The sequence below is a fragment of the Columba livia genome, chromosome 1 (genome assembly GCF_036013475.1).
Source record: "Columba livia isolate bColLiv1 breed racing homer chromosome 1, bColLiv1.pat.W.v2, whole genome shotgun sequence".
Classification (NCBI taxonomy): Eukaryota; Metazoa; Chordata; class Aves; order Columbiformes; family Columbidae; genus Columba; species Columba livia.
The window spans coordinates 193,852,265-193,879,837 of NC_088602.1; the positions used below are offsets into that span (position 1 = coordinate 193,852,265).

Genomic DNA, 27,573 nt, shown 5'->3' on the forward strand with positions numbered 1-27,573 from the left:
AAAAAAAGAAAAGAAAAAGAGAAAAGAAAAAGAAAAGAAAAAGAGAAAAGAAAAAGAAAAGAAAAAGAAAAGAAAAAGAAAAGAAAAAGAAAAGAAAAAGAAAAGAAAAAGAGAAAAGAAAAAGAGAAAAGAAAAAGAGAAAAGAAAAAGAGAAAAGAAAAAGAGAAAAGAAAAAGAGAAAAGAAAAAGAGAAAAGAAAAAGAGAAAAGAAAAAGAGAAAAGAAAAAGAAAAGAAAAAGAAAAGAAAGAAAAAAAAAAAAGAAAAAAGAAAAAATAGAAAAAAAAAGAAAAAAGTATATATTTCAATGTGCAAGGGTGAAAAAATTGTGCAATTACCCTGTTCCTTTCAGACTGTTGAATGCTTTCCTTGATCACAGCAGCAACACATTATAGCAATGTGACCCACTGGTTTTTGCTAATAACTAAAGATAGAAAGGGGCAGGATTTCTTGCTGACTAGAACAAGGTCAAGATTTTCTGTAAAGGTCTTGATGAATTTAACACACAATCATATTAATGTAGAATTCTAGGAGGGTTATGTGGAATTATGAAAGAATTTGAATAGTGTTTTAAAATAATTTCTGAAGGCTTTAATTAGTTTTATCTCTATTAGCATTTATAAGGCACCTCTGCAAAATGTGGTGAATGATTTCAGGCAAACAGTTAGAAATGCAAACTTTGTACTTTGGTGTAATCTCATTTTTTGTGCAGTGTCCTGATTTTGTTAGAAACAATACCAGTTTCACTGTTAGTGAATTTTCCTTGCACTTTTCTGAAGTTGGATACATGTTTTGGTAGACTTAGCAATGGTATGCAAGGTCCCTGATAAGAATGCATGTTGCATATTTGCAAGGAGGAGCAAACTGAACAGGTGACTAAAACTGACCAAGTAAGTATTCTATCCCATCCATGTGTTACTTCATATAAAATTGGGCAATCAAGAGGGTCCCGTGTCTCTTCGACTACAGCTGGCATCTGGGGAGGACCCTGTCTGCTGTCTCTGTGACCTGAGGCCTAGTGACAGACGCTGCATCCTTGAATCCAGTTCCAGTTTGCTGCAGAGTCCAACCCAGGATTTCCAGGTGCCTGCCCTGCAGCTGCTGGAACAATACTAAACTGTGCCAGGAATTTCAAGATTGGTTTGGTATATTTTGTATTATTTTCTCTATTTTATTAGCAGCATTAGTAAAATCTTTTTAATTTTTTCCAACTTGCAAGTCCTCTCTCTCTCTTTGCCTCTCTTTGCCCTCCTATTGCCTTTCCTTAGTGGGGAGGGGTGATGGGGGAGAGGGGTAGGAAAGGGGGGAGGGTTAACAAAGCATCTGCCGTGGTTTAGTGTCAGCCTGCAATCAAACAGTTACAATCAGTTTTTATTCTGTATAGCTCTTTTACAACTTTTGCATTTCTTTATCACACTGGTTTGAAAACTCACTACAGATAAATGATTCTGTGACATTGCTATAGATATCTGTAGTAGAAAAAGACGTGTGCTTAAGGACACCAGTTGCAAAAGTAATAATTTGAGTAGAAGACTCCCTAAGAACTGCTTCATTTCATAGGTCTCTCTAGCACATTATCTTCAGCTTTTTCAAAACAGTCATCATTGCCAAATTTAATGGGCATTTGGGAAAAGATTTTTCATATCGTCATTTACAAGTCCAATGAATCTCTGTGCAGGCAAAAACCATAAATTTATTCAAATTATATTAATAGAACATTTCTTCTTGATGTTATTTTGTAGTGATTTCTAGGCAGGCAGAATTTGGCATTGTCTACTTCTCTTTTATAGCTTTCTCTGCATCCTTCTCTAGCAAATTTCACCTCCAAGCCTTAGTCAACCCTGTTCTAAGATACATTAATCCATGCTCAAGGAAAAAAGCATGTCTCTTTTCTAACCAAAAATGACTGGCTTGGTAGACATAGGGATATTGTCTACTTTAACTTCAGTAAAGCTTTTAACACTATCTCCCTTAAGATCACAGACAAACTATTGAAGTACAGGCTGGATTAGCAGACAGTGAGGTGGACTGAAAAATAGCTGGATGACCAGACCCAGAAGGTTGTGATCAGTGGCACCAACCCTAGCTGGAAGCCAGCAGGTACTGGTGTATCCCAGGGCTCAACAGTGGGTCCAGTCCTGTTCAACATTTCCACCAAGGAAAGCTGCTTGGCAGAAAAGGACTTTGAGGTCCTGTCAGAAGAAGGCCCGGGGTCCTGGCAAACAAGAACCTGACCACAAGCCAGCAATGCACCCTTGCAGCAGAGAGAGGGCTAATGGTGTCCTGGCCTGCATTAGGAGTGCTGCCAGCAGGTTGAGGGAGGTTAACCTTCCCCTCCACGGGCTATGAAAATGACGAAGACACTGAAGCTTCTCTGCTATCAGGAAAGGCGGATGGAGTTGGGACTGTTCGGCCTGGAGAATAGAAGGATCAGTTGGATCACACCAATGGACATAAATACCTGAATGGAGGGTGTAAAGATGATAGAGCCAGGCTCTTCTCAGTGGTGTCCAGTGACAGGACAAGAGGCAATGGGCACAAACTGAAACACAGGAGATTCCCTCTAAACATCAGGAAACACTTTTTAATGTGAGGGTGTGGTGGTGTTCTCCCCCTCCACCCGTTCTGACGCATAGTGGTCATCATAGATGAGGCTGTACCTGACTCAAAGTGGATTCAGGAGAGAAAGACAACAAAATAAGCAAGGGCTAAAATATGGCAATGCACCCAACTAATCACAGTGCTGGTCAATGTCCAACTCAAGCCAGATTTGGAAGAAACCAACATCTGCAGTTGGTATGCAAACATGAGCCAATCATCTGACTCTATAAATAGTGAACAGCCCAGAGCCCTTTGAGCTCTCCTGCATGGCAGTGGGCTACACGCCAGGATCTCCCCTTGAGAAGGGATGCCTCCTAAGATTACTCCTTGAGGCTGACAGATTCATTGCCACAACAGATCCTCAGTAAATGACTAATGGCATGATAAACTTTGAAGTCTTAACCAAGTGATAGAAAGGACTGATTATACATATATAATATAGATATAAACCATTTACCAAGCCTAAGACTAAGTCTGGATCTAGCTGCTTCTAGACTTCTCTGAAAGGAGTTAGAAAGCAAGGGGGCCCTTTTTGAACCTCATGACCCAATGAGTCTCCCTGACAGTTTTGTCTGACCATGTCCTCTATTCAGTAAATAATCAAGTGTATCTTGCCATTCAATCTTGTTAAACCACTGTTGCATTTATCATTGAACTTTGTTGCCTCACTGTTTTATATCAATAAACTTTATTGTTGCTTGTCTCTTAGGAGTGAAGTGCATCCCTCTCCCTTCATCCACGACAGAGGGTGACTGAGCACTGGCACAGGTTGCTCAGAGGGGCTGTGGAATCTCCATCCTTGAAGATACTAAAAAAACATCTGAACACAATCATGGGCAACCAGCTCTGGATAACCTTGTTTGAGCAGGGTTGTTGGACCAGATGAGCCCAGAGGTCCCGTCTAACATCAACCGTTCTGTGATTCTATGATTCTGTAACAGAGACTTGCATCATGTATGACTGAAGCCCAGTGAAGGACTCAACAAAAATGCTCAAAGCAGAATAAAAGGGCAACAGCATCCTATGTAAAATGAAACTGAAACATTAATAGCATCAGGCTTAGCTTTAGCTGATACTATTAATCCTCCACTTAAATGAACATTAAATCCAAGAAAATAACATTCTTTGCCATGTACCAATACCAACACATTTTTGGGTAGAATGTTACGTATGTGTGAACTTTGCTGATACAAATGCCTTGATATAAATGCTGATATAAATGACCTGCTAGGCATATCCACAGGAAATTGCTAAACAAGCAAAACATATTGATTTATCTTTTATCACATAGCTTCTTCATTTAGACACAAACAAGGGATCTGAGTCTTTTCTGCTTAAACTAGTCTCTGGACTTTATAACATTAACATTATTAGACTGGTTGACAACTCATACTACTTCTATGGACTTCATTATAACCAGAAGAAATTTATGGATGAGGAAAAGATTAGACAATTATAGATAAAAGACAAAGATATTTTTTCTCTCCCACTTCAACCATCTGAAGCTCTCCCAGCAAAGAATCCTAAGTAAGGTTCATCCAGTCACAACAAAAGATACTCACTGTTAACTTTACATTCTGCTAGCTGATTGAACAGGTAGTTGTGACTAAAGAGTCATTTACACTAGGAAGACAGAAGCATATAAAATGATAAAGCTAATGATAGCCCATTATTCAGAATACCCCACAAAACCGAGATATAGTTAGCTTCATTTTATGAATCTTTTGCAGTGCTTTTAAGAGCACCTGGATATGCAGCAGATGTGAAGATAAACCATTATTCCATAATGGTTTATGATCATAAATCTCATTTGGGTGTTTCCACTCTCATTTAATTTTATATCAGTTCAGGCAACAGGACTACATATTTCCATGAGCTGCATTCTGTTCGCCAGGCAATCTTCAGGAGGAAAAAAATGTCAGTGTTTGAAAAGAGTTATTGGTATGACAAGGGTAATTATAATAGTGCTTTATGTTTTGAGGCAGTTATAATGTATGAGGTGTAGTGTGTTATTCTGTATTATTAGCCCTGCATGGCATTGCTAAAGAGAAATGGTGGCAAGTCAGGACTAATACAACAGGAACTAAAATATTTGTAATTCCCTCCTCAATATCTGTTGCATAAAATGTAATTTGCTCATTTGTGCAAGTTGTGCTTCTTTAGACACAATTTCCAAATAATTTTTTTCCATGTACCTGACCCAATTTGTACCATTGGCATGCAGCCTAAAATAGCCTGTGTTTCAATTTCACATAGTTTAAGAATGTTACAGTGAGCAACCTGCTTATTTAAATTACATCAAAAACAGAACAGCGCAGGGGTTTGAGTGACCAGAGAGTCAGAAAGGAAGAATTTGAAGAGGGATTTCTTTTTTTTTTTTTTTTTTTCCAGGAGGCAGAGCTCTCCGATCACCAGGAAGAATATTAAGGAAAGCAGTTAATATGTAGTTAAAGGAATCATAATGCACATGAGCATATGTTGTTTTACCTAATTTTGATCAACTTAAAAGTAAAAATGTCTTTATTCCTTCAGCTGGGTTTAGCACGCCATCTGGTTCAATTATTCCTTAGGTAGCACACTATAAAGTTAATAGTAACAGTATTGTTAAGCCAATCAGAAAGAACAATTCTGATGTGATTTTTTACCAAGGATGTTTCTTTTAAACCCATTGACTACGAGGTTAATGTAATAAGCTTTTGCATAAGTATTATGTTACTGCCAGTGCTTGGCAGATGTTAGCTCAGAATTGTCACCTCTAGATTGACTTAAATCTGCTTATTCAGTGAAAGAATTTACTCATAATCTAAAGTGCTCCTTTAATTTAGAGTTTCAGGCAGAATTTTAATTTTAAAATTATTTAAATATTTTTAAAATAGTAGAGAAGAGACAATGGCATTAAAAAAACCAAGATCTTACAGGATTGTCTGTTATAAGGCAATAACCTGCAGTTTATAAAATTTATGTTGATTAAAGAGTCAAAAAATACTAAAGTCAATATCTGTCCTCATTTCAGCAAGGAAATATATGCCCAGTGAGACTTCTGAAATCCACTGCTTTGATCAACTAGGCAAGTGAAATATGGACTGTTCATTATCCATTGTAATACAAGAGGGACAGTAGGGATTTAGGGATTCACTTCAACACCTTTGAGTTGAAAAGAGATTTTGAGCAGTTTTGCATAATTCCAATTTTAGAGATTCCTAGTGAAGTTCACAAGTCCATTCCAACTGACTTTCAAGAGGACCCAATTATTGTTTAAAATCCTAGCTAAAAATAACTTTGTGTTGTCTATCTTTAAAACTATTATTCCTAAAAAATAAATGCTGTAACACATTTTTACGGAACTGAACATTTCTTATGACCCTAAAAGAATCTCTTTCCCCTAAAGGTGTTTCTAAAGTGATGGAGTTGGGGGGGGGAAGACACAACAAACAAAACAAAACAAAAACAACCCACATCACACTCTAGAGCAGATTTTTATCTCAGTGCATGCATAAAGAATACTTTATAAAACACATAACATACTATTCTGAATTTAGCAAAAGAAAGGTAGAAGATTTAGAATATATTATTAGTAGAAGAGTGCTTGATATTCTCATCATCATAACATACATACTTGGATTCCCAAATGTAGTTATTACTTGTTCTCATTCCCTATTCCAGATTTCAGATATGTATGTGATAGAGAATGTTACATGACGGTCATGAATTAAGAGAGCAGAAAGTGGACTAAAGCCTTTGTCAGTCATATTGAAAAAAAAATAATTATATCACTTGAAGCAAACAGGTGCTTTCCCATTTCTTATGCTTCATTGCCCATTGCAGCTGGATACAATGTATAGCAGTATACTGCTATTGTAAATTACACCAGTTATAGTGGTGTTTGGTGATCTCATGGAATACAGGAGGCAAAAAAATAACTCCTTTTCTCAACATGCATACTAAATGGAGCTAATGGAAAACATTTGTGGTTTATTAACTGCCTATGTCCAACCCAGGACTCCTTGAGCAGAAAACAGCTGTGGGACAGAAGGACTTTAGGAACAAATGTCATATAAACTTGTGCTGTCCTTAAACTTCCCTAGGTATCTATTTATGGCTACTGCTGTGACTACTGGACAGAGTAAGTTTTTGATATGACCAAGTAAATTTCTGCTTTGAACCACATACACCCATAACCCATAAATGATAAACAAATGATACCAGACAAATTTGTGTTCTTGAATAGGTTTTATTAACAGAACATACGTTACCCAAAAGGCGGGGATCTCTCCCAGGACTCATTTTGGGAAGTCCTAAGGGTAAGTTCACTGGACATTCAATATTGATGAATAGAAAAGACTCCAGCTGTAAGTCAAAACTTGAACTTGAAAAGCCTCAAACACTTCAAAGGATCTAAGCACCGTGTCAGTGATTTCAGGAGATGAAGGCAGTAATCCATAGGCAATTCCACGATTTTAGTGCAGACTGCTATCAGAAAGTGTAACCTCTCCCTTATACCAGCAACATGTTCCTACACACACCCTATGCCAGCTATAGCACCCAAGAAAGCTATCTGTCTGAAAACCAATTTGACCAAAATAGGAAGAGGGAGGAAAAAATAATTGTTTGGACGGGCATCACCTTCATGATGTGACTTCCATTGTGGTAAGAGCTCGAAGTCATGGTGACTTAAGTGACAGAGAAGCACTGAGGCCTGTAAAATATTCTTATTGTTCTAATTTGTACCAAGTAAACAAAAATACCTAAGTATAAGAAAATATAATCAAACTTGCTGGCTGGCTATTCTACTGTATATGACCACCTACACCATGAACCACTGGCAATCAGTATGGGTAGTAGTTTAGAACCTGTTATAGCAACTGTCTTCTGCTTTAAGGGAATAGCAGCATGTTCATATTCCACCCTTCTCAAATACAAATAACACATACCCTAAAAGTAACTTCTTCATAACCAGTCTCCCTCACTGGCTTGTCCATGAGGGGAACAGGGGAACATCCTACAATCTTGGAAACACAATGTTAGGAGAATCTTCAAGGCTATAGTCCTGATGAGATTCTGCACAACTTTGGCACATAATAGCTTAAATTAAAACCAAGCAGATGAGTGATATAATCAACTGGCTGTTTAAAAAAAAAAGGCAACACAGAAATACGTTAACAGCTAGATATTACCATCTCACAGATGCCTAGCATTAAGAACAGCAATATAATTAGATGAACACAAGACCGGAAGACATCTCTCCAAGTCATAAAACCCAGTGCCTTGCTATCACAGACCCTTATGTATAAAATCCTTTTTCTAAATCAATTAAATCCTACTTCCAAGGAGTGGCTTTTTGTTGTTGTTGTTGTTGTTGTTTTTTTTACCAGCTCTCTGGAAGAACATTCAAAAACCTGGTTACTCTGACAATCAGAGATCCTTATTGATGTCAGTGTACATCCACTTAATGCTGAGCTAACATTGTCCTTATTTTCTTCTTTTCTGTTGTTTATTCTCTGGTGTACATTATATCTCTCAGTTGTTGTTTGACTAAGGAAGCCAAGCAGTTTTAAACATCCCATTCCTCCGAATATCCAACTACTTTTCCACCTAGTTCAGTATGAGTTTCTGAATAAAGGGAGTTATATATAGCTCTGCTAATGAAGTTTCAACAATGCTGTCTATAGCGACGTTAGTACTTCTCTTTTTTCTAATTCACCTTGGGGTCACACACCTTTTTTGCAATGCTAGTAATGATTCATAGCTATCCTGCAACTAACCAATATGCCAAGGATCTCTCTTCTTGGACGATCATAGATGAGCTCTCATTTTACTGCAGAAATTCATGCTGGTAATTCATAGATGCATGATGTTATACTTCATCTAAATGTAGATCACCCGCCTTTCTGTTACTTCAGTCTTCAGTATCATCCACTGGTGCTACACTTTTTCTCATACTTTAAAATACCAGTAGGATTTTAAAATACAAGCTAAATAAGACATGTGTTCCCTAAATATATTTGCTTCTTGAAGCATTAGATATAAGGCATTCTTTGGTATTATTTTCACCCTTAAGTGCAATAAAAAATATCCCAAATGCACATCGTATCAAATAATGCCATGGTTGAAGTATTTGTTCTAAAACAGTGAAACAAGCTGAACAACAAATTCTACATACCGAGGCTACTGAAACAACAATTTGATTTTACATGTGAAATTAAATTATTAATGCTTTTAATTTAGTAGGAAATAGCTACACTCCTAATTTTACTAACTGGAAAGCAGGAGGATAAGTAGCTGTTTAAGGAACTGTATTATTTTTAGTGAAAACCAGCTTCACCTCTGGGAATAACTGCTGCTGCCAGTAAGTTGTTAGAAAATTACCAGCAAAGCACTGAAATAAACACTGTTAAGATTCAGAAGATTTTTAAATAATTATCAATGTAAAAATGAATTACAAATATCAATGGTTGGCCTGTTCACATGTATCAGCATTCAAGGATACACAATTACACCTTAAAATAAATTCTCTGGTGACCCACACACTACAGCAGTTACCTAAATGTATCAGGAAAATCTTGAAAAGGGGAGCCTTGAAGTAAAACAGAAATTAACCGCTTCATTCCTTTCTCTCATTCTCCCTCTTTTGTTGCAAGTTTTAACAATTTGGCCAATGAAACAAGAGATTTCAAATTATAACAGTTTTTTTGGCCTTCATTTCTTAAGTGAATAATTACATACTTGAGGAACAAAAGCTGCACTGGGACCGAGTGAAGATTAGGCCTCTCTTCTTTCTCCTCCCATGTCAATCCAGTATATAAAAAAATATTGATAGCTTTTCTACCATTCTAATGAGTTTACTATTCTTTCGAAAAGGGGTCAAACCCATGATTTTCCTCTAGAGAATCTGACACAATATTTTCTAATGAGTGAAGTAATTGTTTTTCTGTAAATGCAGGTACAAGACCTTGATCTTGAGTTTTAACATGCATGTACACAAATGTACATTACATTTATTTAGCTCAGAAAGGCTGTCTGTTTGATAACGACTGCTGACCAGGTGTTAAAAGTACTAAACCATGCAACAGTCTGACACACCAGTGCTGGACATGCTCCCAGCTGCTGGCCAGAATCTGAACAATTTTACCTAAGCAAGGCCTTCAATAAAGTAGTTAAAACCCCTCCTGTCTAACACTACCTGTCAGCTGGGCTTCAGACCAGGCCACCCATCTGAGACAGCACCTGTGGCTCTGCTGGATGACCTCTGCATTACATGGAAAGGGATGACAGTCAGATCAATTCTAACAGATTTGGCAGCTTTGATATAGCTGATATCCAAATATTCCTACTTCCATCCCAAATACAGCAGCAAAAGGCAAACAGCAATAGCCTGAAATGACTTGGGTCATTTTTCTGAGATCACAACCTCAAGCTGGTGCTGACATTTCTTTTCTCTACCATCTTCAGACTCTTAAAATGATCATGCTCCTCCTATTTACTCCTCATCAGGATCTATATTTGGAGTGCGAACAAAAATATTCTCCTGGTTTTCATCTAAGACTTACTGGAACTTATCCGCTTTTCAGGCCTAAGTTGGTGATGGTGAAGTAATCATTCTCATCTTCAGATTTGCACTGCATGTATGGAAGGAAGTGGGAACTGTAATTTTATGTGGAAATTCAAAAGCCCATGCTCAGCAACAGAAAATATCCACTAAGCAACAAAACTGTGTACAAATCCCAGTTCCAACTTTCAAAGGCCTGCATTGGTCTGTGAAAGTAACTTCTAATGGCACCACCATCCCCAGAAAACAATTACATTCATCATTCTTGACACTGAGGTGTAAGAAACAAAAATTCTATAATGGTATTGGCATCATTGTGATACTAATTCCCACAAGATTAATGGCATAAAATACAAACTATATTTATTCAGATTAATTTACCCTAATTTTCTTCTTTTACACACAAAATCGAGAGACTCCTATGAACTAATTGAGCTATTTTTTCTCTGAAAATCAGAGAGGGACATGCTTGTTGGCAGTGTTTTATGAACCTGAAAGGTAATGGGGCCCATAAAACTCCTTGACACTTGTTTTGAGCTTCACAAAATTGGAGTCTGTACCTCATACTTGAAGTGTCAAAAAGACTAGTTTCTTTTGCCTGGTTCATCTGCTAGCCAAATTTCCTGCTCATGAGAATGTTTCATAGGTTTATTCTTTTTTTCTCCTGTCTCTTTAAAAAATAATAGTTTAAGTTCCTTGAGGTAATAAGTCTTTTATCAAAGGCAAATATAACATGCATTAAGTCTCTCCTGCAAAAATCACACCACAGCCACTGCTTTTTCAATGCTATTGAAAAAATATATAGAAAACACATTTTTGTTTAGAAACATGTTGTTAGCATAAGATCAATATTCTTCATGAATATTCTTCAGCTTACATAAATTGCCTTTTTATATGCCTGGAAACTAGTTAGGCAATGGAGAAAAAAACCCCGAAACTATAAAATGAGGCTTATGCTGTGTGTATGTGTACCCTGATCAGTATGGACGGAATCACTCTCTAAGACAAGACATTCTAGGAACAAAAGATCTTATTTTTTCAATATTTGTAGAAGTTCTACATATACAAGAAAAGGTTTTAAAATGTTATAGTACACTGAATTGAACAAAAAACCAATGCACGTTTTAAGAGTGATACCTTTTGAAATCTAGCTGTATACTTAAACAGAAGTAAGAAATATCAAATAAAATAATCAGGCAGGTTTGAAAAAAGGTAGAATTTGATACGTATTTTGATTGCATTTCCATGAACTTCATATGTGGATGCTCTTCCTCCTTTCTTAGCTTCACTGGTTCAGAGACTCATGCAAATTTCCAATGTGTTTTTTCACTGTTAGTCAACTTAAATTCAAGTTCAGCAAAAGAAGAATGTTTTATCTTTTTTGTCATTAATTCTCCTTCGCTATCTACAATTGATTTAAAGAGTGTTTTCAACTGTTTACAAACAATAAATCATTCCTCATTTTGTGTGTTTAAACCTGCTCAAATTCCTTGTTCTCAGGAAGTAAACATTACTGTCGTTTTCCTAGAGTACTGTCACTGTTAATACACATAGGTTTAAATGTATCGAGCAACACTCTGCCTGCCTGAGTATAGTCTAAATAAGAGTTACTTTCTATATGAAAAAAATACATTTGTATGTTTATCACTATTGTATTTTACAGAGCTAAGCACTGCAACAGTGGATGAACCTCTGGGCCAAGATTTGTGACAGTATGCGCATCAACAAAATGAGTTACCCAATACCATTCTATGCAATCTTGATTTTCCCACCTCTCGGCTAAAATACCACCAATGCTGGGAACTAAAATTCTGCCAGTCTGTTAACAGCTTTAACTCCTCCAGTTCTTGCATTAAGCAAGAGACAGAAGCAGACTCTCCCTTCCACCAAGAACAGTTCTTGACCAGCAGCAACATTTCAGACTCAGGTGCCTGTGGAAAAGATGTAGAAGGACCATGTTCCACACAGAATCCACTATCCGAAAGCAAGCACTCAACTCAGCTCTTAGCTTTCTTTAAATGATTTGCAGCCATAGACTCATCTCATGCCCTATGAACCAATAAAGTTATTAATCTTACAGTCCTAGAAAGAACTGCTGTTATCAATATTTAAATATTTAATCATTTTTATAAAATTTTGGAGGAAAGATCTACAGAAGAAAAAGTATTACACTTATCTACTGATCAAACTACCCCTAAATAAACAGAATTACTCCTCTCAGAAACTCCAGACAAGATATAAATTAACCAATATGATACAGTTGTTTCCAATGGAGCAAAACTAAAATATATGATCCAGAGTAGCACGTGTTTTTCTCATACCTGTATCCTCATGTTTACACATCAGTCAGTCCTGGGATGTAGGTAAGAAGAAGAGAGACCAACACACAAACAAGCTTCAGTGTAAATTGACAAGCTTTCATTTTTTGAGGATAGAATTTCCTGTGATGGTTGCCTGTCACATAGTTGTGCCTGATTTGAAAGGTGTTTTGTTGACATTTAAATAAATGCTGTCAAAGCCTGCAAATGAAAGTTAATATCCAACTTCCAATTCTTTTTAACATGTCAGCAAGCAAAATTTAAAATCTTACTTTCTCTGTTATGTTTCTTTTAATTTATACTTTTTTTCTTCTGAAGTTCCCATATTATATTCCAATTAAAACCAAACAATATATATATATGCAAAACCCAATATATAGACAACAAATATATATATACAAAACAATATATCTAAAAACATTATATATATATATGCATTATAGAAATATACTCTGAGAAGAGTAAAACAGAAAGCAAAATAATAATATGAAATTGGTCAAAAACATACTTTAAAAATGCTACTCTGACTCTACAGAAGAGCTCTGAAATTTTCATTCCACTGGCTTTATGTGATCCTCCCTTTCAAACAAAGATCAAAACCAACTGGCTCTGGTTTAAGTTTTAGCCTCCTGCCATCCACTTTTAAGAGAACTCTTCCTACGCCTCAACTGGAAAAATGTACATTATCCAGACAATAAACAGGTGTCCTTTGTTACACAAAATATGCATGACCTGAGTAATATTAACATACATAAGAAATTTAGACATCCCTCTCATAACAAATGATGTATAACCATCATATACACCACGGCTTTCCAGCATTTTGGCAACTTAAAATGTTTGTTCAAATTACATGCACTGAAATTGAAAGCATACTTTTTCCTCAACAGTGCAGTAGTTCTAACCTTCTGTGCATGGTCATATCTGTTGCTTTAATACACTTTAAAAATAATTTAGAATGACAGAAGAAAAATTAAAGTCTAATTTTGGACGTATTATATTCTCTGTGTACTGCCAGTATACTAAGTTCTAATAAGGTACATATGTGAAAGCCTACAGTATGCCATATCACAGGGTTCATAATTGGGCTCAGAGAACCTGATACATGTGGAAGAAAAACAGCCAAGCCCAGTTCTCAATTCTCTGCGGATTTAGCAGTTGGGAGAAAAAGTCTTTGCACATATATCAAGTTAATTTGTCTGAGAAGTCACTGGCAAACTGTGATTCACATAGCTGTACTTGTCAGATCAAGTAACAGAAAAGCACTTCAGAAAGTGGCAAGACAAACAGTAGGGCCAATTCACCTGACCTTATCTAAGAAAAATAAGAAAGTAAAACTGAAAAATATAGAAAACTAATATTGGGTCTCTATGCCAAAATGGAGCACTAAATTCTAAATTAAGCTCTCAGGAAGGAAATGCACATCACTTACTACAAGCAGCAAAAGGAAAGGCAGTGAAATATATTGGGAGTGTGCTCTAACAAGGTAATGTAGGAAACATTTTCTTGAGTTCCACAAATTTGGTCTTCAACGGAGACAAAAAATCCCCTATAAATTTGAGGGAATTAAGGAGAAAAAAAAAAAAAAGAAAGGTAGTCACTTCATTTTATTTTGCATCTGTGCTTATACTAAATTATCAAGAGAAAAAAATTACTTTCACTCTATGAAACAGAGGTTTCTGAAGGACATCCCTTTCCTCTATATAGATATAAATTATCTGAGAAAACATTAAGCAATAGGTGTTGCTATTACATTGGCTCAATACAATGTCAGTCCTATGAAGTCAAGGTAATATTTGTGCCAAAAAATATATTGGTTTACATATATTCCTGTCAAATGTCAAAATGGAAAAAGTTAAGCAATAAGCTGTTTCACAGGAATTACTTTTAAAATGACACCAAGTAGTATAACTTGCTTTTAAACTTATTCCTTGGAATTGTATCTGAAATACCTCAAATCCATTTATTGCATTTACAAGTGGTAGTACATGCAACCTGTAATCACTCTCGGAGTTCATAGCAGAACTTCACAGAACTCTGCAAAAGCACAGGAAAGGGAGATCGTCTAACACCACAAACTATTAAAAAGTTTTTTTGGTAAGGCATTGCAAATAAGATTACATTAGAGAATAATAAAATTTATAGACAGGATTCAGGTACAGGTCCCTAGTTATACAGGCCGTGCAACCAGATTTAGCCAGCTGTTAGACAAAAACCATCCATGAAGATATAAACCATGAAAAAAGAAGCAATGTATTCCTTGAACAAACACACATTGATGAAAGAATGAGGCATAGGAGGCAACAAATCTCTCCAGATGAAAAGGGCTGTAAAAACAGCACTTACACTGAAGAGTATACAACTGGAGGAACCATTTGGGTCATAAAGCCCAATATCCTACCAAAAATAACTACAGAACATAAACTTTTTTCATACTTAGCTTTTATTTTCCAGGTGAGGGGAGAAGAAAGAGCAGGAGGAGTTGAGAGGGTGGCATGTTAATATTCAATGCAATTCATATCTGTTCTTATATTCAAGGCAAGCATTTCTAGTCCCTTTCACCCCTGAAGCTTTTTAGATGTATGTACACACTGTTCACCTTTAAACCTTTTACTACCTAAATCACTAGCAGATGAAGGTGAGTCAAACATGTTAATCACACCATAAAAGGATGCATGGTGCAAATGTGTTTAATATTGTTTCATATGGAAGGAGCTTAAAAACAAGAAAAAGCATGCCAAAGCTGATAACCTTTACTACATGCAAGTAAAATTCACCTAGTTTCCAATTTTTTGGGGAAAGACTGTATTTTTAGAGTGCCTAGATTGTGAAAATACTGGCAATGAAACTGGAGAGTTTACAGTAAGATAAAACACATTGCAAAAAATGTTCAGGATACAAGCTGTTTGCAAAGACATCTTCAGAAGATCCCAGTAATTTATGCCAACTGTATCTCTCAGTTTGTACAAATCCTTTGCTACAGTAGCTCAATATCTTGACCTACAGTCTTAATGAATCTGTATCACAAGCCTATTTTTCTACACTTCTTCTTTCCTACAAAAATACTGAACCAGTTAACTGGCATTAAGGATTTAAATATTAAGTGTGGGCTTCAACAATAAAATAAGGAACACTCAGAAGATGTAATAAAGAACTGGACTAATGTGGTAACACAATTGTTATAACGTTAGCAAGTTGTCTCATCTGCTTTTCAGTCAACAAAGACAAGCACTTCTACAGCACAACTTACCTCAAACTACATCATGTATCTAAAACAGGTCATATGAACTGCACTGTAAAAATGTCTGTTTCCATTGAGTTTAAAAGGAGATTACAGTAAATATAGATGACTATACTGGAGAAATCTAAAGGAAAGACCAGTTCTATTCAGATGGAATTGAAACTATTTGTCAGACATTTATTTTAACCCAATGGGATCTGAGTTCTAAAACGTGGATGTCATTGTTTGTTTGTTTTCTAACTGGACCTGATAACTTTAAAGGAAAACATCTGTGAAAATTCTTGAAAAGAGTATCTTAAAAGAAGCGTTATTCTAGGTATTAGGATATACAAAGACATGTTAGATCAAATGCCTTACAGTAGGTAATTTCAGGAAAATTTCCACCTTTAAATAACGTTCAGTGATAATAATTTTTAAAATCTCTCAGTTTTATATTAAATATTGATCTTTTTTATGATGAGCACACATGTATACAAACACATATGTATTCTTATCTTAAAATGAATGTTCAATAAAGCACTACTGACAGAGTATACTGAAAAAGTTCTCAAACACCTTTTTGATATTTTTCAATAAAATGATTTTGAAGATTAACTCGCATTTTTATATTAGGTCAATTCAGAAAAAAAAAAAATTATATATTTTTATGATTCCAGTCTATACACAGAACTACTTTGAAATTTGTTCACTATACAAAAAATCATAGAAAAAGTCACTTTTCTTTTAAGATGCACAGAACTGTCTATCCAAGGCATAACTAAATATGAAGTCTAATTTGGGTTAGAAAAATGAGAAACTGGTGAATCCTTTCAGTAACACCAGAGATGCTATTAGTTATAAGGTAACCTCTCACGGTAACTCTTACACTCTTATTTAGTTTAATTTGAAGCAAGAGAATAAAAGACATAGAATAGTTTGGGTTGGAAAGGACCGTAAAGATCATTAATCCAACTACTCTGCTGTCGGCAGGGGCACTTCCACTAAACCAGGTTGCTCAAGACCCTGCCAAACCTAACCTTGAACACTTCCAATGATGGGGCATCCACAGCTTCCCTGGGCAGCCTGTTCCAATGTCACAACACTCTCATCATAAAGAAACTTCTTCCGTATGAACAATCTGACTCTATCTTCTTTCAGTTTAAAACCATTGCCCCTTGTCCTGTCACTACAGGCCTTGGTAAAACATCTCTCTCCGTATTTATTATAAGCCTCCTTCATATATTGAAAGGCCACAATAAGGTATCCCCAGCTCCACTTCTTCTCCAGGCTGAACAACCCCAACTCTCTCAGCCTCACCTCACAGGAGAGGGGCTCCAGCCCCCTAATCGTTCTGTGGCCTCCTCTGGATCTGCCAGAAAAAGTGCCAGAAGTCACTGTTCCCACAGCATTTTGACATTTTTGCCTGCAGTTAAATCATTTAAAGAACATACAAGAGCTTAGTTTAAACCCACTTCTGTCATCTGGCTAAGCTGTTCTGCCAAACTTTACACTGGTGTAGTTCAACAGAAAAATTAAATATTCCACTAAAAGGGACACTGACATCTGAGAGTACCAAAAGTGATACAGATATTTGTAGTTAACAGTATTCTCAGAGTATCACGTCCTAGAACACATTTGTCAACAGAGCCCTAATATAATCAGAAAAAAAAAATATATCTAAGAGCAAAGGTAAAAGCCACCATAAATTACACTGTGATTAACAAGAGCAGATTAAAAATTCCCTTTTACATTTTGATAGATTTCAGAACCCCAAATTTCTTTTTCACATGCAGCAATTCCTCTTTTCTGTAAGAATTAAGGGCCTTTCTCTCAGATGATGTCAGCTAACAGAACCAGCAGGTTCTCCCACAGTGCTTGAATACAACTGGTCACTACAATTCTTCTCTACAACAGATGAAAAATCAGGAATCAGTCCAATGAACATAACTTGCAATTTGAAATGTTACCAATCTCCTAGGCATTCTGCTCTGGGCTTTTTTTCAGTTTTCGTTACACAAAATACAAACAGAGCACATCTGTTAACAACGTTCTGGAATTAATCTCCATACAAAACAAAACCAGAGACAGTCCCAGTTCTGGACCTTCAAAACACCAAATTGAACAACGGGGTTGTTGTGGTTTAACCCGAGCTGCCAATACAAACACAAAAACTGTTTGCTCACTTCCCTCCCCACCCGGCAAATAGGGGGGAGGATCAAAAAGGAAGGGAGAAACTTGGATTGAGATAAACACAGTTTAATAGAATACTAATATGCTACTAGTAAATATACATATATATAATAGAAATAGAATATAAAATAGAATATACCAAATGCAATTCCTCATGAAGTCCATCCACACCAAACAGCTGATCCCAGAGAGAGAAAAGAGGAAAAAGGCAGAAAGGCCCAAAGGCCTCTGCAAAATGGCAAAAGACCGAACGAAAGAAGGTCCCAAACAGAACTCACCTGCCTCCAACAAGGAGAGTGAAGAAGAGTCAGAGAGAGCAGAAGATCCCAACTCTCCTTAAATATGAAGCATGATGCTAATGGGATGGAATACTCTTATTGATCAGTCTGGATGTCAGTCAAGCTCTGCCCCATCCATGCCCTGCTTCCTTGATGCCTCTCACCTGTAGGCAGAGTGCTTAGAACATCCTTGGCTCTCAGACCAGAGCAATTAAAAATATTAACTCTGTCCTGGGGTGTTATCTCTTTTTCTCAAACTAAACTCAAACAATGACTGTGCTAGCTAAGAAAAAGAAAGGTTTCTAACTGCATGAAGAAAATTAACTCGTTTTCAGTCAAACCAGCACAGGGGTCACAGCTCAAGTTGCTACTTTTGGTCACGGGAAAAGAAAGAAGGAAGCTTTACTTTACCAGATATGTGATCCTAAAAATATCATAAGAAACTGCCTTGTTAAAATACTCTCCTCTTGGAAGAGCAAGAGGTGCCAGTGGTGGAGAGCTCTTAAAGATGAGGATCAGTTGAAAGCATGTGTTAACTCAGGCTAAAAGAGAATGCGGGAGAGAACATCATAACTAAAAATAAGTAATATCAGCCTACAGCCTTGAAGGGAATTGTAACCACAAGAAAAACAATAGCTAGAGGTCTCTCTATAGTTTGTGCTTTCTCCAACAGCAGCACATAGTTTGGCAAAATAAACGACATTTTTTTTTTTTTTAGGGAAGAAACTTCCTTATTGCTGTACTGGATCACAGGCACTTAAAAGATGTGCTTGGAGATGCAAAATTGTAGATGAAATTTAGTAACTAGCTGTTCCTCAGGAAAGAACCAACGGGGCAATTGCACAGAGAGTCCTTTGAAAAATAGTCATTTATGCTCCTCACCTCAGAACTAGACAAGATACTTTCCTGTTATCTAAGACCAATCAAGTGTTTGAAGAAAGGTGTCCAGAGAAGCAGTCCCTCCAGAGATCAAAATAAGACACAGGTCAAAAAGTCTTTAGGAGATCAGTAGATCATCACATATATGCAAAACCCTCTACCATTATCTTTCTGATTCCTGAACTGTAGCCAAAGCCCATTTACTGAAAAGCATGCACAAAATCTTCAAAATGAACCTCTAACCTGCTCCAAAGATGTTTCATATACTTTCAAATAGTCACCACATAACATTTTCCTCTTTGCAAGACAAATGTAAAAGCATATTCATGAAGAGATAACTTCCCAAACCAGCTCCAATAAGCAATTTTGCCAGCCATCTGTGCAAAAAAAAAGCAGTGTAACTGCCATTAAAAAAAAAAAAAAACCACCACCACCACCAACAAAAAAAAAAAAAAAAACAAACAAAAAAAACCAAAAAAAAAACAAAAAAACAAAACCAAACAACAGCACCAAAAAACTAGGCAAATCCCCAGCCCAACAGCAGAACAACACACCTGGCCAAATATGAGCCTAAGAATGAAAACTTTCTGGTTTGAATTTAGCAACAAAGAATATGCAGACCAGGAAGACTGTGGTTAACCAATTCTATCTAGATTTGTCTCTGTTTTTGACACTTCTGTATCCAAATGCATTTCTGAGTTATTGACAACATTCAAGGCATACCTCTAATAAACATTATTTGGAAAGCCAGATGATGGACTAGCTGTTTATGTGGGGTTTTTTTACATAATAGCCTTTTGGTTAGAGCACTCACTAAGGAAGTACTAAATTACATCTAAAAACTGAGAGATTCATGCCCCCAGCTTCTAGCAAAGAATGAGTGGGACTTACTACTGCTTCTTCAGTGGAGTCCCTAAGCAAAGAAAGATTAATGAGGCCCCAGTAAAAGAAGATATAATCTAGCCCATGTGTACACATTTGTCTGGAGCAGTAAGGCTCTGCCCTATGCTCACAATACTGTTTTCATAGTATATAGTATGAACAATACAGTAAATTGCATAAACAGAGAAAAAAAGTGAGTCAAGAAGGTCTCAGTCTCTCTCCTATCAACACTGCTGAAAGACATGGAAGACTTGCTGCCACAAATCTAATTGAAAATATCCATTTGTTTCTAGTTTTCTCTCCTTCCCTGCTTCCCATTATATGCATCTATAGCAGTGGTTATACTTGCAATGCAAGTAAGAATTACTGGAATTCAAATACATTTGAGAAATTGTAAATGGTGCTTACTTTGCCTTAAAGGGTTGAATTTAATATTAAAAGCAATAAGAAGACATTTCTTATGTTGATGCCAATGACTTCTATGTAGTACATCATCTGGACAGACTACAACACAACTGGTGAGACAATCTCAACATCAGTTTGGTATTCACATTGACAGGTAGTATGTTGCATAGGCCGTGAAGTTCAAAGCACTGGTTTTAGTTCAAAAAATGAACCTTAAAAAGAGCAGCTAAGACGTTACATAAAATGACAAAATTTCAGTGTCTTGCTTTTCTCATTTAATAAAAGCATCATTTTTAATTTCTTTACACAAACTAGACTAAAAAAAGTTTAAAAAATGATACTTGCTCTATATGTCAAATTTATTCTGTGAGCAGAGTTTGAGAAAAAAACAAGCACAATATATCTTGCAGAAAACATAATAAAAATACAAATCAGTTGGACAGATTAAAAAAACCTGTCTTCTTCAGTTGTAAAAACAGAGAGTGATCTGAATGATGTCAGATCAGTTAGAGGAGCAGTAGGCCTTCATTCAGAGCTGACTTGGGTACATCCAACATGTATCAGCAGTGACCATTTATCAGCTAACAACTGTTCAGTAGCCAATGCATGATGAGATGGTAGCTCTAGTTGGAAAGGTGTCCAGGTGACAGTAACAGCTAATTGTCATCCATGCTGGCAGTCTCAAAGAGCATAAGGGAATGATAGGACCCAGAGACAGACCATAGCAGCCTGTGTCTTCTAGACAGAAAGACATTCCAGAGCAGGACGATGAAAAGGTATTTCTCAACTGGGAAGTGTCCACTCAATGTGTTACAACAGGATTTCAGTTTAAAGTGAAGGCAATATAATTCTTCAGGTGAATTATCTGCATTTTGCATGGTACCATGCAAAATCTTGGGGCTTAATTTTTCTGCTCAACAAATTCCACAGAATTAAATGGTAGACTGTAGAATCAGTCATTTAATATAACCTACCAGTATTTCATCATTACAATGTTCTTATTTTGTATTCTGCAAGCAAAAGAAATAATGAATCAGGAGAACATTTCCTCTTTCCTTTTCTTATTACTGTGAAAGAACTCAAAGTTGCAATACAGAACTGTGGAGTTCCAGGAAATACTTTGCCTTGTGGAGTTTTGGATTCTTTTTTCCTAGTACTATCACCATTTAATCAGCATAAATACTGGGCTTCATATTGCCCTCTTTCGTACACAATATTTTCAAAAAGAAGATGAACTTTCCAAATACAATTCAGTTTTCATGGTTACTTTTGAAAAACCCATTTGCTTGTCCTTGGAAGTATTACCTTAACAGAACAGCAAAACCCAGAATGCTACAGGGGTCTAATGTTCTATACCTTATGCTTACAAAACAGTATAAAAAAAGGAAAGCCAAAAGCTCATAACAGCCACAACTTAGCTAAAGCTGAATCATGTGTTGTTTAAAAAGTCACTACTTACATCAAAAAGCGCTCAGTATTTACAGCAAAGCCAACTGAATAAATGCACTAAAAATAATTCTGACTCAAAAACGTGTTACTTAGATTTCTGATGTAGCATGCAGCTGTCATAGCACAGAAAACTATTAATATGACCAAACTTTCTAACATGGAAAAACATAAACCCCAGTTACAGAAGAAGAAAACAAAACAGAACAAAACAAAAAACCAACACACAATTCAGTGTACCTTTACAACATAAAAAGAGTAACTTAAAGAAGCCACTGTAGGTAATTCTCTGGTCTACTACTGATTGTTAAACAAGTATGCTGAATGCATGCCTGGCATCCAAAAATGCCACAACTCCTCTAATTCTGTATTGCCATTAAAGGTGGTCACCCTCTACCAGGATAGCCTTCCGAGACTGTATTGACATTTACTGCTGCTTCTGTTAAGTAAATTAACTCCTTGGTGGTCACACCAAGGACCATAAACAGCATATTTCTACTACTTCATTTAGGCTTCTCCTGTTAAGAACCTACTGAACCAGACCATTTTTCTTCAAGAGGAGAATATTACGTTATATTTATCACTATAGCAACTAACCTAATTGATTTGATGCAGGTTTCTCTTCCACCATAGGATGGAGCCACTATCCCTAAGTATGATCTAAACATTTAAGAAAGAACAAATGATCAGTTTATCATTTTTCCATGCCAAAGAGAACAAAATTGGGCTACAAACACTAAAGTATAGATGGAAGTCTAATGGACTGTACACATACATCCAGAACATGCTTTATAAATATGCTTATCTGTCAAGTGAAACTCAGAATATGGTGTTTATTGGTTTCTCCCAGTAATAGGGATGACTACTCTACAATAAGTACATTCCCAGAAACAAAGATGCACAAAATAATTAAGGGAAGGGGAAGAAACATTTATATAACTGATTCAGAAATAAGCTTTGTCAGACCAAGAGCTTAAAAATGAAAATATGCAAAGTAGATGAGAAGTTTTATTTATAGTGCTAAAACCTGAAACGTAAAAGTTCTGATTTTTTTTGGAGCTGCAGGGTTTGATGTAAGTGTAATAATAGGATACAGTGAGAGATAAACAGATATGAGGTTCTTATAATTACTTTAATAATGTATACACCTATTTTTTTTATATATAGATTTTTTCTTTTTTTTTTTTTTTTTTTTTTTTTTTTACAGAAGCCTGCTTGATATATCTCCATATACCTGAATATAAGGTGTATGGAAAAATACAGATCACCTTACATAGTTAAGTTCTTTACTTTACTTCCTAAGAAATATGGCAAGGCTGTTATTCTTAAAACATAACTGAGCCCACCCCTACCCTCCACATCAACATGTTTTTCTTCAGAAAAATAAGGCATCAGATAAAAAAAAAAAAAAGACTGAATAAATTCTAGATGATTTTTAAAAGAAATAATAAAAATTGCAGTACTACTTTACCTAGAAATAACTTCACTTTTTTTTTTTTTACTTGGTTTTTAAATATCTTCAACCTTTCCACAGAGCAAAAACATTTTTTGCATTTTTTTAAATACTACTGCTAGAGAAAATGTTCATGGTGCTTCATTAACATTTGGAATTGCAGTTGTCAAATCAGTGCAACATTATATAAATGGTGGAGTGTTTTGACAGTGCATATTTTAAGCTGCATGGTGCTTTTCAACACTATATGGAATGAAGAGTGTACTACATGTTTGAAGTACACCACCTACACTGGATGAGAGAACTAATCAGAAACTGGTCATTTAAGCACACCAGAAATTGCCTTCATATTATCAGCTAACATTTGCATTGTTCAGCATCAGTAAACAGTGCAAAAAATAAATAATGAACAACATATAGCAATTCAAATGGACAACAACATTCCACATTGTCAAACCTCTCATTGTTGAATATAAATAATTTTAAGCTGTCAGAGTTTACAGTCAACTCTTTCTGAGGCTATGCTGACAGAAGATACCTGCACAGAAGAACTCTCATCTTCTCACAAAAAGCCTGGCACCTTCCAAGATATTTCCAGCACAAACTTAGTGAAATATTTCCTATTACTAATATCCAGCTGAATTCCCTTTACACTTGAGCTATTCATCCTGTAATATGCATCTACTGACTCATTTCTCTCCCAGTATGAACATAAATGATTTTAAATCTAAGTATGTTGTTTAGTATACCCTCTATATTTGCACATTGAATACGGCATTATGTAAAAAATAAAATTATTCAAAAGTGAGGCATGTTTGATACAATTTGTGAGAAGCGCATGTAAAATATGCTAAATAAAAAAAAAAATACAAAATGTTGTCTTTTTAGAATAAGCCTCTTTCACTGTTGTCAGTATGAAGTCACTGTAACATGCAAATAGTGAATTAAAGGTTCTCGTAGCCAATTACATTCTTGTTTCAGAAAAAAGAAAAAAAGAAAAAAAGAAAAAAAGAAAAAAAGAAAAAAAGAAAAAAAGAAAAAAAGAAAAAAAGAAAAAAAAAAGAAAAAAAGAAAAAAAGAAAAAAGAAAAAAGAAAAAAAGAAAAAAAGAAAAAAAGAAAAAAGAAAAAAGAAAAAAAAGAAAAAAAGAAAAAAAGAAAAAAAGAAAAAAAGAAAAAAGAAAAAAAGAAAAAAAGAAAAAAGAAAAAAGGAGAAAAAGGAGAAAAAGGAGAAAAAGGAGAAAAAGGAGAAAAAGGAGAAAAAGGAGAAAAAGGAGAAAAAGGAGAAAAAGGAGAAAAAGGAGAAAAAGGAGAAAAAGGAGAAAAAGAAGAAAAAGAAGAAAAAGAAGAAAAAAACCCAAACCAAACAAAAAACCCCAAACAAACAAAAAACCACACCACAACGACAACACTGAAAAATGAATAATATAATATGGTTGGAGGGAATGGAATAGAAGGTTAAGAAATGCAGCAGACATGCTCCTGAAAACCAGAATCCATTTCCTATTCATCATAACATACACCTATTACAGTTCAATAAGACAAGCCTAGTGCAAAGTCTTTCATGCTAAAGCTAATGAAAGAAATATGTACTATGGGTAAATTACAAACCACGTTCAGCTCAGGTTGGGAAAATACAATGTAGATTCATTTTGCCAAAGTTATACACGTCCCTCCTGATAAATTACATATTCTTTTATTATTTCATAGAAACTGCTTTTTCTGTTCTCCTTAAAAGATTCCCACTCTGGTACTATGGACTAACTTAGATTCCCCAGAAGTATGGTAATTAACTGTATTTATATTACATAACAGCTGAAAATTACTCTTAACAAGAACAAAAAACTAACAAGAAAAAATAAAGACCTTTAAAACGATTGATACACCAGGAACTTGATTCTTACAGATGCCTTATCTGCAAGCCAGTGTGATTAATGAACAGTCTGTCAGGCCTGAAAAAGAATATATAAAACTCTACCGATAACCTGTGATGCAGCTCTAAAACTGATACATAGCATAGGCTTACTGAACTGCTGAGGATATGCTAAGCAAGTGCTGGGTTGTTCCGAGGCAATTTCATAGTCAAAGAATAACGTATGATCCTGGAGATGTTAAGACATCTGTCACTTGATTAAGTACATGGTTCCTAAAGCAATGAACATAGGCAAAATAGCTCCTGTTCATGGAAGGTGGATGGGGAGTGTGTACACGGAGGGAGCAGTCTGGGAGAGAGCTGGTAACATTTAATAATAAACAGTGAGCAGTGGATCATTTACTACCACTAAAAAGTTCATTCCTAAGATCTAAGAGATGTTTCTGTTTGCACTGAAAATGGCACATCTGCAACCTAAGGACATCCCATGCTCCTGAGAAGCAGCAGTATTAAAGTGTCAGTCTAGCTGCTTTACAATGGGAGACTGGAGGAGAAGTATTGAGGTGGCAAGTCTAAGGCACAGTACCTACACCTGACAGCTTCAGAGCTTGGCCTTTGCCAGAAGCATTACCTCAGACAGGAAAGGCATGGATTTATGCCAAGCTAAAGCACCAGGACAAATATGTACTTACTGCAGTAAGCGATTAGGAGACTAGCCAGGATCATGATAGCCCAGAAAGTTGAGGACATGCTTGGCAAGGCATTGGCATCTTTCCTACTGCTTCTGCTGGGAGATGGAGCCATTGAAGCCACTTCCCCAGTGGGGAGGAAAGTCAGTCAGTTTACCAGCCAGCTCTCCCCTTGACTGACGGCCTTTCTCCACATGTAATCCTCAAAGAAGGCATCTTCCAACCACCCCCTGGTTTGTCAGCAGCAACACAGTCCTGTTGCAGGAACCATCTTCCAGCCACAAAGCCAAGGCGACTCTACAGCATGCAAGACTTTGGTGCAGTGGCCGCAGCCAGCTTTCCTTCTGTTACTGTGGTGGGATTCACTAGCGTAGTGGATTTTATTTGGACTCAGATGCCTGGCGTGGTGCTGAGCTTTGAAGGTGTCCCACGAACGAGCCTCTTTTTATTTTTTCCTTTCCTTTTTTAATTTGCAGAAGTTGTTTCTCTTGCTGTCCTTTCCCCTGCCTTCTCCCCCTCCCCGGGAGGCAGATCCCCCAGGCAGCAGCCCGGGCCGAAGCGATGCTAGTGCGGGGAGGGCTCCCCCGCCCGCCCGCCGCTCTAGGGCGACCCCCACTCAGGCCGCCGCCGCCTCCCAGCGCAGGGCAGCATGGCCGCAGGGGCAGCGGGCGCGGAGGGGCGACAGCACCTCGGCGGCCACCGCCGCCCGCCCGCTGGGGAGGGCTCCGCCTGGCAGCCCCGCGGGGCGAGGGCGATGCGCGCCCGAGAGCAGCCCCGCGGAGGAGCGGGGAGCGGCGGTGCCAGCCAGCGGCTGAGGACGGCGGCGGAGTCGGGCAGCCCGGCCCGCCGGGCGGAGAGGCGCCCCGTCCCCCCCGGCGAGTCCAGCCTGATCTCCCCTCCCGGCCGGTCCTGCGGGCTCGACGGGACGGAGGTGCAAAGAGCGGCCTGATCCGCAGCAGGTGGGACACTTAACAAGGACGGTCAACGGCGGCAGATCTCCTCTCTATGCGTTGCCGGCTCCGCTCTTAGGCTCTGCCGCTAGAGCACCGCCGGCCCTTCAAGTAAAAAGAAGGAGAAGGAGGGGGGGACTGTGGTCACGCCCACAGGTGAAGAGCGCACGGAGCGGTCCGTCCCCCGGCGCCGCGCCACCTGCGCGTCCCCGCCGGAGGAGCGCTCCCGCCTCCAGGCGCCCATCGCCCCCGCACCAGCCCGCCGCCGGCGCCTCGTCCCGCTCCTTCGCTCGCCTTCCCCGGTGCGACACGGCGAGCGGCGGGCTTAACTCTTCGCGGCGAGGAAGGAGGAGCTGCGGGGGGAGTCTCCCCGCTGCGGCGGCTCCCAGCCTTGCCGGGGGTGGGGGTCGGAGGGGACCGTGCGGTGGGCAGGGGCTGTGTGGTGGGCAGGGGCCGAGGGGCTCAGAGGGACGACGCGGTGGCTCTGCGGGGGTAGAGCCAGCTCCAGCCCCCAGCGCCTCCTCACGGCCTTCAGCTGAGAGCCGCTGCCGGGGAGCCGCCGGGCGGGGAGGGAAAGGGGAAGGGCAAAAAGGGGAAAGGGGTGAAAGCGGCGGCTGCTCGGAGCCCCCTCGGGAAGACTTTGCTCCTGGCTGTGGCGGAGTGTCGGCAGAAGGAGAAGGGGCCCTGGGAGCCTCTTCCCGCCTCCTCACCTGCACGGTGTGGCTCGAAGTCTCCGGGATGTATTCTGCCCGAAACGGCCATAGGTGTTAAAGTAAAACATGCCTCCTTCTGTATTCATCTGTGGTCATTACAGGGACTGTCGCCGTAGTGGCAGGAACACATCCAC

The 27,573-nt window shown here is 37.8% G+C and overlaps 1 protein-coding gene across 9 annotated transcripts in view; it reads right to left on the bottom strand.

The window, feature by feature from the left end:
* TAFA5 (TAFA chemokine like family member 5) overlaps positions 1-27,302 on the bottom strand; it is a 402,443-nt gene extending 375,141 nt beyond the window's left edge. The window contains exon 1 of one of the 9 annotated variants that reach the window (XR_010469610.1): positions 25,780-27,290. Coding sequence is in view for 3 of the 9 variants with exons in the window: in XM_021284162.2 (XP_021139837.1) it covers positions 25,780-25,891 (112 nt within the window). In the remaining 6 variants the exon portion in view is untranslated. Of the gene's footprint in view, positions 1-25,779 lie in introns of all 9 variants that reach the window. The other 8 variants (XR_010469605.1, XR_010469604.1, XR_010469606.1 and 5 more) reach the window with 8 other exon arrangements.
* Positions 27,303-27,573: the final 271 nt, after the last annotated feature.